Raw genomic sequence first — 13,729 nt, 5'->3', positions numbered from 1 at the left:
CTGGAACAATGGAAACCTCAGGAATTACAACATTAAGCATCTTTATGATTTTTTTCCTGCAAATATGCATATTAATGAATTCATCTTGACAGAACCTGAGAGAACATATAGTTATGAGGTATTATGTCAGTGTTCAGAATTAAGAGTGATCTGGGTACATTTTCTGAAGGCAAGATTAGCTGGGCCAATAGACACTATGCACTAAGATAATAATTTACAAGGTACGAAATTATCAAGTTATCAACCACTGTCATGGAACAGCCCAGCTTGGAAGGGACCTTGAAAGACCTCGTCCAAACTTACATGGAAAATAATAGATTATGAGGGAAAAAACAGGGTAAGAGAAGATGGCTCAGCTCTAATGCATAAGGGATCTACACAAACATAGCTCTGCTCGTCTCCTTGCTTCACTCCTCATCGCTTCTTCCCTGACAGCCAGCTCATACATGATTGCAGCTTTTAAAAGCCTTTCCACCCATCAATCACATCTCCATGCAAAGACTGATGAGTCACACAAGTCCTCTTGTGTACCAGCAGTGGAAAATGCAAAGTGGTAAAATCAGGTATGCGTTTCTGTTGTTGATGCTGGACTGTCCACCATGAAGAGAGAGGCAAAGATGACAGTGGTAGCCAGGCGCTAGGGAGCATCACGGACGTCCAGCCTCATTGGACTTCGTTGAGCTTAGCTAGACCAAACACACATTTTAACCCAAGTTTCTAGTTAGATAAATTGAAAGCCCCTATCCACACCCAAATGAACTCAAAGGCATTTTTAAAAGTGGCAGAGTGCCCAAAACTCTCAAACCACCAAACTGTGGGCACTACTTAACACACAGCTTAGTCACTCATACAGGACCTAGAATAACTGGGCCTTGCAGTCTGCAGCTGGTGTTTGCTGTAAGGCCTAAATTCTACAACTGACTGTACCATGATGTATGCCACTTTGCACAGAAGGTCCTCTGAGTTTTTTTGCAGATAGAGTCTCATCTTTTCATTAGAGCTTTTTAAGGAACTCGCACATATAAATTCAAGCTAATTTATATACAAAACATAAATACTATCAGAGGATTTTATTATTTTATGTCAAAATAAGTTGCAATCTGTTAAACTTGAACAACATTTCAATGAAGACCAAATTGTGCTCACCAACTGGATAAAGAGTACAATCACAAAAGAAATCTCTTTAAAACAGTTTGAAGGAAGCAGGATGAAAATAACAATGGTTTTGAGTGTTGCATAACGTAGAATAGAGAAAAACTACAAAACAAGCAGCATTAATTAAAAATTGTTGCAAAAGAAACTTTTATAAGGATCTAATTTTTTCCCCTAAATCTTGCTACACATAGCCAAAAACCATACTCCACAATCTTCTTATACTAGTGACTTCCATTAAGGCAGAACAGCTTCCCTAGCTTGGACTTAGGCACTTCCAGAGCACAATCTAGTCATTTAAGTCAGGCAGTAGTTTGACCATTAGCTTAGGCGCACTGCAACTACCCTCTCCTTCCTTTCATTCACAGGAAGTCCATGGGGCTTGGTCTCCTAATTCAGGGCCGTAGGTTAGATGCCTAAAATAAGGGTGTACAAATACCCCTCCTTCCCCATATGGTCTTTGATTCTACCACAATAATGGAGTTGACTGGCAACAGATAGCTAATACTTTATCAATCAGCTGAAAAAGACTGTTTCAGAATGGGCAGAAAACTAATACATGTGCAGATTCAGCACCAAAGTAAATGGGATTTATGAAGCACTTATGAAGATGCAAGAAATACAGTGTTTCTGGTTGTCTTCAGTCAGAGGCTGATCATTTTCCGTGATGCATTCCAATAACAAAATACACAGTTAAAAGATTCCTGTTAATGTTGTCCTTTCCTTAGTATATCCGTCTACAAACTGTCTTAGAAGAACCACAAAGGTAAAATATTTAGAAAAAGCAGACTGAACAAGTCTGAATATATGCTAACCTGCAACAATATGCTTTCAATCTCTGGGACAAATTTCCCTTTTCATTCATGAAACTTCATTGAATTTAGTGGTGGTGTGTAAGTGGGCATAGAAACGTGCCTAGCATGTATTAGTTTTCTGTAAATTTATCAAGATGCATCAAAGGAAGAAAGACCTTCAGACACTTTTGTTACATAACATTTAAAAAGCAATGCTTTAAATGTTAGTGAGAAAACTAATACTGCTGAAGTTATAAGAAAACCAGTATGTGTAGCTCATAAATAGACAACATAAAACCACAGCAAGGAAAAAGGTAGAAAAATACAGCAGATTTTGTAAGGTATGTCCACTAATTTCAATCAGCTTTCACTACCTGTTTCTCTATGTCTCAAGCATAGGCATACTATGATTTGGTATCACTTAGTCCCACTGTGCTTTTGACAGAATGTTTATAACAGCCTTCTGTACACTTCCCAGCAAATACTGCTGAAAGGAGTTTATAAACCAAAGCAACAAGCTGTACAGAACAGACCATATTTTCCATCTCTTCATAAGAAGCATAGCAAGGAAAACACATGTGTTAGTAATTGGAAATGCAGACCACTATGCAGACCTGGAATACTTAGATCCTTTTCTTTTAAGTGGCACATCTTCAAAAGAGAAACTTATTTTAATTCCTACAGTACCAAAAAACGCTAAGGCAAAAGACAGATGCGTAGACTTCATTTGCTAAAAAGTTACAAAATTATGGCCAGCAGAGTGGCTTAACTTGGTGTCCGGTTTCCATTTCTGCTCTGATGTCTGTTAGATGTTGGCACAATCACTTTTGGCTTAGAGGTCTGACTGCCAGACCAACAAACTGCTCACTCCAATGTCTGAGCACACCCAAGAAAGCAGGTTTAGCAGTAACACTGTTAGCATCACAAAAGAGCAGAAAGGCCCTTCCTTTTCGCCAAGATATTTTCAAAATAGAGACGTGCTACTTTAGCACTGGAAACTGCACTCACATGTATTTTAAACTGTCACATGAAGTATTCAGAGGCTACTGTATTCAGTTCAGATTACTGCAATCTTGTAGTTTCTGTGTGTGTACATATATGTATATATGTACACACACAGTTTCTAGATTAAATATTTTTAAATATATTTTTTAATAAAAGAGTGTCACACTTGGTGTGTTCAAATAGGTGGATTGGAAAATCAGGACTGTGATGCTGAATTTAATAATGTGGTGCTGAAAGTGCCACTCAGCTGTGCAAACAGATTTGCTTGCTCCTGAAGTGTCACAGCATGCCTTTTGAAAGCCACCAGAATGAGAAAAAGTTCATCAAAACATATTGGTAAAATATTTCCTTGATTAAATAAATATGTACACTGTGGAAATTTTTACATACTACTTCTAGTGGGCTAATGTTTAGGAAATTCAGTCCCAGATCTGAAACACTATGCCAAGCACCGTATAAATACCTACCAAAAAGTGGAACCTCATCTATAAATGTGAAGGGTACTGAATGAAATATAGTCTGTATTTGATGTGACAGATTTTGAAGTCTGTGGAAATGCCCCTGTAGGGCACCTGAAGTCCCTTCAAGAACAGACTCTTAATTAGGTATATGCTTTTATTTCTGATCATTTGTAGCTTGAGAAAGACCCTCCTCTAAGATTCAGTATACAAATATTTCAGTACAGGATTTGGCTTTGATTCACTTCCACTGACAAGCTAGGGGAAAAAGCTTGCTGTACACTGTCCTGATTTATGGCACCTCCTTTGTTTTTTAATTAGAGAGAATGTAACAGATGTCAACATAAGTTGAGGAGTTGGTATGAACAAAAAACCCCACTGTCCTATTCTTACCTCTTGGACATTTCAGAATTGCTATAAACAGATTGACAGAAACGCAGCTGTGGTTTGAAGTAACATGCGCAGAGCAATTCTTAGTTTTACCATGTAGCACGACACACAGCAGTACACCCTAATCTTTCAGATTTTGCTCAGGTTTCTCTTCAGATATCTACTCTCGTGATACAATTTGCTACTGTCCACTAAAACACATAACATAACCAACACCTTTTACTGAATATATTCAAGCAGGACAGTTGTTGAGAGAAAGGTAGAAGAAAGAATTGTAGTTAGTTACCTCAGGGCACAGCCTAGGTGTTTATTATAAATTTAAGACAAAAGTAAATATGTATATTGCATTACTGCTGTTGGTGACCACCGGCAGCCAAATGTTTACCGTTTTCTTGGTATGTGAAGAGACAACCCCGATGAACCACACCGCAAATGAATAATCATGAAATCATGGAACCAACTTACCAAAAATTAACCTGAACAAGAATCTGGTCTGTGTTTTTAAGACTACCTATTCGACATAGTTTTGTGGTCTTCAGCCTGTAAGCTGACCTATCTGTTCCTCATTTCCTTGAATGGTAGAAAAGTTAAAACTGTGGAAGTGAAAGGATTATTTGTAATTCTCAATTACACATGAAAATGTTTTCTTCCATTTACATATTTTCTTTAAAATTTTCAGAGTTTTCACAGCTTTATTTTCACTAGGGCTCATATCTGGCAAAATCAGAGGAACATAAGTTGATGCTTAAATTTAAGCTTGAAGTGCTAAACAGGAACAGCAATGAAACCACACCAATTATAGAAAGTCTTTAGGTAATTCATACTGCAAAGCAGACGTTTTAGTATTTTGCAAGTAGCTTCCAGTGCAGAACCTAACTGTGCAAAAAGACCCCACTGCCATAAACAAACAAACAAGCAAACCAACTACAACCTCTGACCTGAAGAAACACAGGAAAGACTGCAGACAGATATCTAACAGCACTTTGCACAGCAAGCTTTGGAAGTTACATGGTGGGCTTGTAGAGGCTTTATACCACTTCTGAATGAAAAAGCACAGGAAGAGCTTATTTTTCTATGGTCAATACTACATCAAAAATTTGTCACAGAGGCTCTAAAATAAAATGCATGAGATGTTAGAACTTCACCTCAAACAGTACAAATTCACTTGCTGCCAACTCTACAGAGAGAAAAATAAGAAAAGGAGGTGGAGAATGTACTGTTAGGCCTGAGAGCAGAACCAGAGCTACCCTTCTTGAAGCAAAAATGACTTTGGCAAACAGATTAGTAAAAGGTGGCTCTCCTCTCTCTTTTCTATTTTCACCACAGAGGTGACATCCAGTACTCACCAAGATTTGGCTGAGACATCGCCATAGACCTCTGTGGTATTGGTGTGGAAGTAGCTGCAGGATGGTGGCTCATGTGATTCAGCGGCTGGTTCATAGTTTTTCGAGGATCTTGCCATGTTGTAATTTTTTCTATGTGACTGAGAAAGAAAAGATAGAACACAAGCTTAACACAAATACCCAAGTATATTATATACGTGGTTAGGCATAATGTCACGAAAGTCCTATTTGCTTTTCTTATCCCACATGTTTCTACCCTTCTCATCTCGCCCTAACCCATTTGAAATTATCTATCATCTTGTCATTTATTTGTTCTTCTGATCTTCTGCCCTTGCCACTCTAACTTTTTATGCACTACTGTTGAATAGTGCATAAACTTCTACTTGAACAACTGGTGAATTCTATTATGATATTGAAAATCTGTAATACACACTCATCTTCCAGATTACTTAATTGTCCAAAAGTTGTTTACTCTTGTCCTATCGGTCTTTTTCTATATACTCAAATATATGGCTATTCTTCATTCAGCAATATATGATCATTTTGCTGAGTTTTGAAAAGACAACTTGTTTGTCTTGCCAAATCCAACCGCTTTGTTGCTTACCACCCCATGAAAACTAGTCTGTCTGTATGTCTCCAAGAATATCAGAATACATTCTCATTACCAAAAGGGGCAGATTGTGTCCTCATGACTCATGTGTAATCACCAATTTCTCTGTAAAGGCACTAACAGGTTTTATTGCAATCTCGTCAATATAGGTCAACAACGTATCTACAACCCTAGTATGCAAACCCTCATGCACCTATATTACCCTGAAAACTATGGAGTAGTGCATAAATCTGCATGAGATTGTACACTGAGTTAACTATAAAGTGTGATTGCTGTAAAATATTTTTTGCCACAGAATACAGTGGTGAAGGAACTGTGGTTTTGTTGCAACTGAAGGTTTTCACTGAAATGCATCAGTATTGAAAGAAAGCTACCAGGACAAGGATTTTAAGGATCAGCATGTAATTCTATTTGAAACAAGAAAAGAAAAAGGAACTGTCCTAAAGCAATCGATAGTCTGGTATCTGTCTAGGGACTGCCTGGTTCCATGTCCAGCTTTCTGCCCAACTGACTAATCAGGCTACTGATTACCAGCTGGACCTCGATGGGTTTTCCTCCATTAGTTTCTTGCTAGAAAACTTTAAAAGAGATACGTCTTTAAGAAGAACATGTAAAGAAGGATAAAAATTTAAACATTCTGTGCCTGGAAAACCATTCCAACAGACCTTTCATAAAAGCACAGTCTAACATCATCTTCACTGAACTCAGTCTCAAACTCGTCATTGCTACTTTCACTGACATTACTAGCACTGCCGTTACTGCTGCGACCACTCCACGCCTTCAGCTCAGGCTCAGCGGATCACCAGTAATATTTCCCAAGCAAGTTTCCGTCTATTGTGATGCTACCACATCCAAACTCTTTACAGTAAGTCTCTGATATTACCAAAAATAATGTGAATTACAAGCAGGAAAAAAAAAAGAACAACCTGAACCATTTTTTAAAGAACAGAAAATAGTGACACTGTCTTAATTTAGTCCGTAGCCATTTTCTTTTCCCAATATTTTACATTTAATGTCCAGTTCCAAAACTGTAACTGAAGATCATGCTTTCACTTCGATGCTTGTCTAAAACTCAGCCTCTAAGCTGTTGAGTCACTTCCTTTCTTCATAGCTTCCAGAATATTGGCTTGTTATCTTTCATAATGAAACCACCCACCATTGCTTCTCCCTAGCATTAAAACACTTTATTCTCCCCTCATTGTAAACCTTTATTATATTTTAGCTTTTCTTCTTTTTACTCTTACCTTCCAAGTATGAGAAGTCTTATATCCAGTTCAGTTAAATGATCTTTTTCCAAAATTAAGAAATGGCATTCTGAATGAAAGATGCCACTATAGCAATAAATTGGACAATGTTTTCTGTTAAGTCCTAATTGTGCCTAAATGAGATGACAAGCATTTTTATTTAAAGTTCCATTGTTTTGTTTCTCTGGCACTGTAATTCAAATAAAGAAGCTACTCTTAATCAAAGCTATGAATTGTGGAATACCAACATATAATAGAAAAGATTTTTCCCCCAATAGTGAGAAACATGTTTTTAAGCATGACCTTTAGTGATTAAATAAATTCTGCCTTGATGAAGCTTAGATCAAAACACATTTCTCAGTTTTAAAAGTTTTTTTACATATAAACACTGTAAAATTTAAGCAAAAAGGTTAAAACTAAATCAGACTTTTTTTCCTGTAATGTTCTTCTCTAAAAACTGAAAGCACAAATTCCTGTTAGGAAAACTTGAAGCACAAGTTAAAAGTATTTATGAAGTCAGTTGTATTAAGCAATTTGTAACTTGTTTGAATGTATTCCTCACTCTACCTACAAATCCGAAACCTTTAACTAGAACTGCCAATTCCGTACAATGGGCAATAACAGGAAGTGCTCCTAACAAAAAGACACGCTAGAATACCAAAATGGTCAACTTCAAAATTCTAGTTTGTTATCAAAGTTCCTTTCAGCAGTAACATTCTCACATTTCATGGGAATTCACAGACAACAAAATATGGTCACTCATTTTTTGATTCAGGCAAGACCTAGGAACACAGAGTTGTGTATGTGAGTTTGTACTTAAGGTTTTGAGGATCCTTCCATTTTAAGTATTTGGGAAAAGAGAACAAGTCTACCCAGTACAGTGCTCGGTCACCCTCACAGTGGCAAAGTGTTTCCCGATGTTCAGAGGGAACCTCCTGTGTGTCAGTGTGTGCCCATCGCCCCTGGTCCTGTCAGTTAAAGAGGCTGGATGTAACAGCCTGCAGTGAAGCAAGCAGATGGAAGCTAATTCGTGCATTTCACCCTGGTGTCCAACTGAAGTGTGTAGCAGAAGACAGTCCCTGGCAAAATCTTTGGTCTGTTTCAGGGAAAGAAAGATGCAAGTCTTGCAGTTCAGGCTGAACTATGCTCAGCACTGTCAGCCACGCATGGCTGCAGGGTTTGGCACTGGACGTGGCTTTAATTCCAAAGGTGTCAAATATTACTTTCAGCCAACAGGACAAGCAACAGAATCCAGAATTGCCTTCAAACCCACAAATCTCAGCAGCAAGTACCACACAAATCTTTAAAACTGGGCAGTGGGTAGAACTTGCTGGTTTTAGTTCTTTTCTAACCTTTGCTGAGGTCCTGTTCTTTAAATTGTTGCTACAGCTACCTAATTTCCCACCCAGTATTGCCAGCTGTTATTTCATTTATTTATTTATTTATTTATTATTATTTAATTGTGTCTTCTTGCCTGAACGGTGGAAGATAATAACCGCGTCACAGTGATGCAGTACTAACTCCAGGCACCAGCCCTGGTGATGTCAGTATAAAAAGAGAATTAAAATATTCTTCAGCAATACAGTTTATATAGTGCTGACAGTAAATATTATCGTCAGCTCAGCAAAATCTTGTCCAAATAATGACTTTGAAAAAAACTTAAAAACAGTGCTATGTTAATATTATCCTCAATATACTTTAAAAGCCAGGGAGTCAAGCAATAGTCACTCTTTTAGAAACACGTTTGGCATAACATGCCCTGTTGAAACACTTGGTTTCTGATCCGCAAATTAGGATGAAATGAGCTGTGTTCTTTCTGTAAAGGAGCTTTTTTCCACATTGTACCTGAGACAATTCTCCATTCCTTTCTTGTTTTTTTTAAATACACCCACTTAAAATGTCCTTGCCTACAAAGGATTACAAGGAAGAGCTCTGCCATTCGCTTTCCCTGAAGTATGTCTTTTCTTAGTTATCAACATAGTGAGGCAGTCAGCATTAAGCCAGCACAAAACACGAAGAAACACAATCTAGAATCAATCTACAAGGAAGTATTTTCTAAGTTAATATCTTTCTAGGATGTATCTTTATTGCCTTGCAGATTTTCTCCTTTTTCATTTGAAATAAGAGTTGCAAATTTAAAATATTCAATAAGTTTTAATAAATTCATAAAGCTTCTTCTCACATAAAAGTCCTCATAAGAAAAGATAAAAATGTTCTGCAAATCGCTATGCAAAACAACCAGTCATGAAACTGTAGCTGAAAACTAATACTGCTTTTGTTCAAAATCTCTTTTATCCTTTTTACAGAGAAAAGAATCTGTACTTCAATTACACATGTGAGAAGCAGAGCAATGACAACCATTTAGCAATCTTCTTAACTTACAGAAGAACTGAAAAATTGATCAAAAAACCTAAGGATCATAGATCTTAAAGATCTAAACTGCTAAAACAAACCAAACCAAACCAAACCACAGGAATTTTCTGTGTAAGCATGGTAACTTCTCAGCAGACATAGCCAGGATCCATGAGTGGCCTCGCTCGCCCTTCTTGGTGCCATCCTGGCAGGGTACAAACATATCTTCTTCATTAAAAAACATGCAGACAGAGTGTCTGAAACAGAACTCTCAAATATGGCATTGATATTATGATTCAAGATCAAGTAATGGCTGGTTGTTACTAGAATTTATTACTATGACCGCTAAACCGATTTGGTTTTATCCAGTTACTAAAGAAAAGGCTGTTAAACATTAGACAATGCTTATTTAACAACTTAAGATAGCAGAATTCAAACCCCTACAATTGCCTAAAATCAGCACTAAGATTCTAAAATAAAGGGCTTGGTTTCAGGCCAGAGAAGGCTCCCCCCCACCCCCCTGATTTCTATCGTTTATGTAAATACCGCCCCTTTATTTCTACATAGGTATCGGAAAAGGTTATGTTAAACCTTTGCAGAAACACGTACCAGTTCATTCCACTTGAAATGTATTGGATTTACACTGGGATAACAGATTTTGGCTGAGTATCTTTTTATTTATACAGAAGAATAAAAGAAAATGTACCAGTGACAGAAATTAGCCTTTTTTAGATTCTCACAGCCTTCTGGGTATCAGAATCGACAAAATTCAATTCAGACAGCCTCTTTTTCCTTAAAGGCCAATGGGTAAAGCATTAAACATTACAGGTGGATTTCAAACTTTAAAATGCAGAATGCTATCCTAAAATTCAGGACCTTCATTATCACAATCAATTCAAAGGCAGTTACCAGTCGATGGTCACCAGGTGCCAGGGTCCCCCATTCATAACCCTGCTGCAAACGCTCAGTAACACACACTGTGCTGAGCAGCCAGACCAGATCCAGTCGCAATGAGCGGGCCTAAGAGTAGCATGTAGCTCTGGACTGTCCACAGGACTGGGGTTTTTGAAAAAAGTGTGATACAGTGCAATGTTAGAGTAAGTCAGACTGAAGCTGCGATTTCATGACTGGCTGAGGACAACCCAAGTCCACGCTGCTGCTGAGAGGGAAAGTCCCACGTCCTCAGCCATGTGTTCTCGTCCCTTTTCTTGGGCTGACAGCAGTGATCCCGCAGTTGTGCAGTCTGCCATATCAGGCTAAGCAAACCCTTATGGCTAACACTAATTTCGTATTCTTTTCTGTTTTGCTGATTCTGGTTTTGCTGGACTCTCATCCAACCAGCCATATGGTTGCATGAGGAAAGGAGAGGCAATTCAGAGCCTTAGTGGTGGTAAAAGCAGCATTTCTGACTGTGAAACCAGACCCTTTTACCACTCCTTATTTCAACCCTGGAAAAAAATCCTTTCGCTCATACGTGTGAAATTTCATTGTCATGAAGACCATTTATTCAGCTCTGAAATGTGTATCTGTACACAAGAAAGAAAAACACTACAGAGAGAACCCCTAAATATCCTTATCTGGAATCATATCAATCCATCTGTTCCTTGTTTTATTATTTCCAGAACTACTAATCCCAGAAGGATTGTTTTCTTGGCATACATCACATAGCCTACAACGAGACAGAAAACAAAGCTTCAGACAAAGGCAAGTAACATAGGCTAGAAATCTTGCCTTCATTGCTAAACTGTACTACATGGGTGACCCGCTTGGAAGACAGTAAATTTTTTACTTCTCCCAACATCTGAGCTTTACACTGGTACTGGACAAAGATTCAGCATTTAACTTTCAGGATCACTAGGACAATTAGGTATCACCGCCTTAAACCTCTGGTCTAAGTGTCCCCCCTAAGGCGCTGACTTGTATGCTAGTTTTACCTGCTTTATCAATGGAATTATACTGTTATAAATCACTTTACTTAATTCTGGTGTAGCAGCATCTATACAGAAAGATAACCTGTTAAACAAAATCTGTGTAAATTAATACTTAATAAATACCACAAAAACATCTTTCTTTCATTCAGTCCTAAGAGCTATATTCTGTTTCTGTAAGTTGCAAGTTTTCACTTCCCTTATTTTTCTATAATCGCTAGTTTATGCTTTTAATTTTTGCATAATTTTCTGCAAATGACAATCACATTTTTATTTTCAAAAGTTTTCATAAAATAGCTCCAAAGTTATGTAAATATTTTCCCATTTCCCTTGTCATTTTTACTTTTGTTTTCCCCCTAAAAGGCAAGGGGAGAGGAAAATAGGAGATGGAACAACAACATGATTTTTGTTTAAAAATCTATATGAATAAAAAGTGCTGATCACATTTAAATACACTTTCTGCAACAAGTATTACTATACTGATTGTTCAACCAAAGATGAAGCTGAAACTCAATGTCAGAACAATTCTGAAAAAGACTAATTTTATGAGTGCTCTAATCTCTAATTATTTGCTGTTTTATTATAATCTACTATTATTATGTATCTATTATTACCTCTTCTATTGCATGCCATTTTCTGTTCATCATCTACACACATTATCCAAAGAGCAGCCTAAGAGTTTGGGAGATAATTAGTGAAACAGTTCTTTGCTATGAATTTTGAAGGTTAGTGTCTCCATTACACGTGTATGAATCCAAAGAGGAGGAGCCCCAAACCTTAACAGATATCTTGCCGAATCTATAACACTGAAGCTTCACTGCAAAGTAGAGAGACCTGCCACGTAGAAACGTAACAAACTTTTAAGACTTGTTCTTATAAGATTCTTATTTGAGGCATATTCAAACACATGACAAAATAGCCCCAAAATACATATTCAAATTCTCACTTTCAAGTTGTTCAGAAGCCATCTTTGCATTGCTTATTATTATCAATCCCAGTATCAGAGCAGACCATTTCTCAACAAGGACTTCATTCATAAATAAGCAGGGTAGGAAAGAAGAGACATTCATTTTAACTTCTATTTCTGCATCACAGATGAGACTGATGGGAGGGTCTTCATAAGCAAACGAGAAGTTCTGAAAATAAGATTTTTCAATAATACTTAGCTGGGGGCTAATACTGTTCCCACTGAAATCAGGAAAAGGCAAATAGTTACAACTCAAATGAGATACATGAAGTATCTGACAAGTATGACAGAACACGCTACTATGAACGCCGCCCCCAAATTCGGCATTCACACCCATGAAGTCCTACAATGCACAAGCTCAGTAAGTGGTAAATGGTATCCTAATGGTGGCCCCTCATCAGAAAAAAATTAATGCAAAGCTGGGATCTAAACAACTCAGTATTTTACTAGGACTTTTTGATTCTGTTCCACCTGCTGTACCTTAGGCTTTTGTTAAACGCTTCCTGTTTAGGCGTCCACTTCCCACTTTGAAATGTCAATGTTCTTCAGAATTTGTGCTACTGCTGTGTACTGCATTTTTTAACTGCTAGGCTCTAATCCCTGACTTCCACTGCAGCCTTGCCAAGACAGCTCAGTTAGTTTAAATTAGCAAGCAGCAGCATGAAGTACACTAATTCTCTTTCTGCTTGTACTAACTCCAACAACAAATGTATCTCAGTGGGTTCTATTTTCAGACCATATTTTTTTTCTATTATTAGGAAATTCAGATCTATTAATCTAAAAAGGTTTAAGGGGAATTGAGGAGAAAGAACTGATTTGAAATACACTACTCCGTAAGTGTGCCCTCACCTGAAATAACACCAACTTAGTCTGGCTAACACTGTCGTACTTGTACAGGGTCCTTTAGCAGGGCTTTGTCACACGGACCAGAGAGTGGATTTTGTGACTGAGCCACATCAAAGTAAAGCTGCTTCAGGGCAAGCGGGAAGCTGATGACTCACCAGCACGAACAGCCTCATGTTCTGACTCATTAACTGCTCTGAGCAGGGCGCTGGAGCACGTCCAGTCATCCGCTTCCGGCTACACCACCATTGCTAAACATTGGGAAATCTGTTTACATCTCTGCAAGCAGAGCCAAGTCATTGCCCAACTTCTTCCCTCTGTCCCTCTGTTCCTTGTGAACAAAAAAGGGACAAAAAGGAAGCTAGTCTCAAGTAAGAGTCCACTCACAGTGCTTTGACACTGCATGATGTGTCAGATATACTTTTATACAAATGGAAAGTTTTTTAAAATTGAGAAAATGACCTTGGGGCCACAACATCCCAGCCTATTGTGTGTGAGCTTGCTCACAGTACTGCAGTGCAATTTCTGGTAAAACTACAGCCAGAGCCAAGCCACACAGTATTTCAGTAACCATTACCATGAAGGATCTAGCAGCAAAAGAGAAATTGTGTATCAGCCTTCAATGTCTTTGAAACTTACTTTA

The 13,729-nt window shown here is 37.9% G+C and overlaps 1 protein-coding gene across 1 annotated transcript in view; it reads right to left on the bottom strand.

Moving 5' to 3' along the window:
• WWTR1 (WW domain containing transcription regulator 1) overlaps nt 1-13,729 on the bottom strand; it is an 89,627-nt gene that overhangs the window by 31,547 nt on the left and 44,351 nt on the right. Inside the window, exon 2 of the mRNA XM_072867660.1 lies at nt 5,146-5,282. Coding sequence (XP_072723761.1) covers nt 5,146-5,282 — 137 coding nt within the window. The remainder of the gene's footprint in view (nt 1-5,145; nt 5,283-13,729) is intronic.

The sequence above is a fragment of the Ciconia boyciana genome, chromosome 7, assembly GCF_034638445.1.
Source record: "Ciconia boyciana chromosome 7, ASM3463844v1, whole genome shotgun sequence".
Lineage (NCBI taxonomy): Eukaryota > Metazoa > Chordata > Aves > Ciconiiformes > Ciconiidae > Ciconia > Ciconia boyciana.
This window is presented reverse-complemented; position numbering and strand designations above follow the sequence as displayed.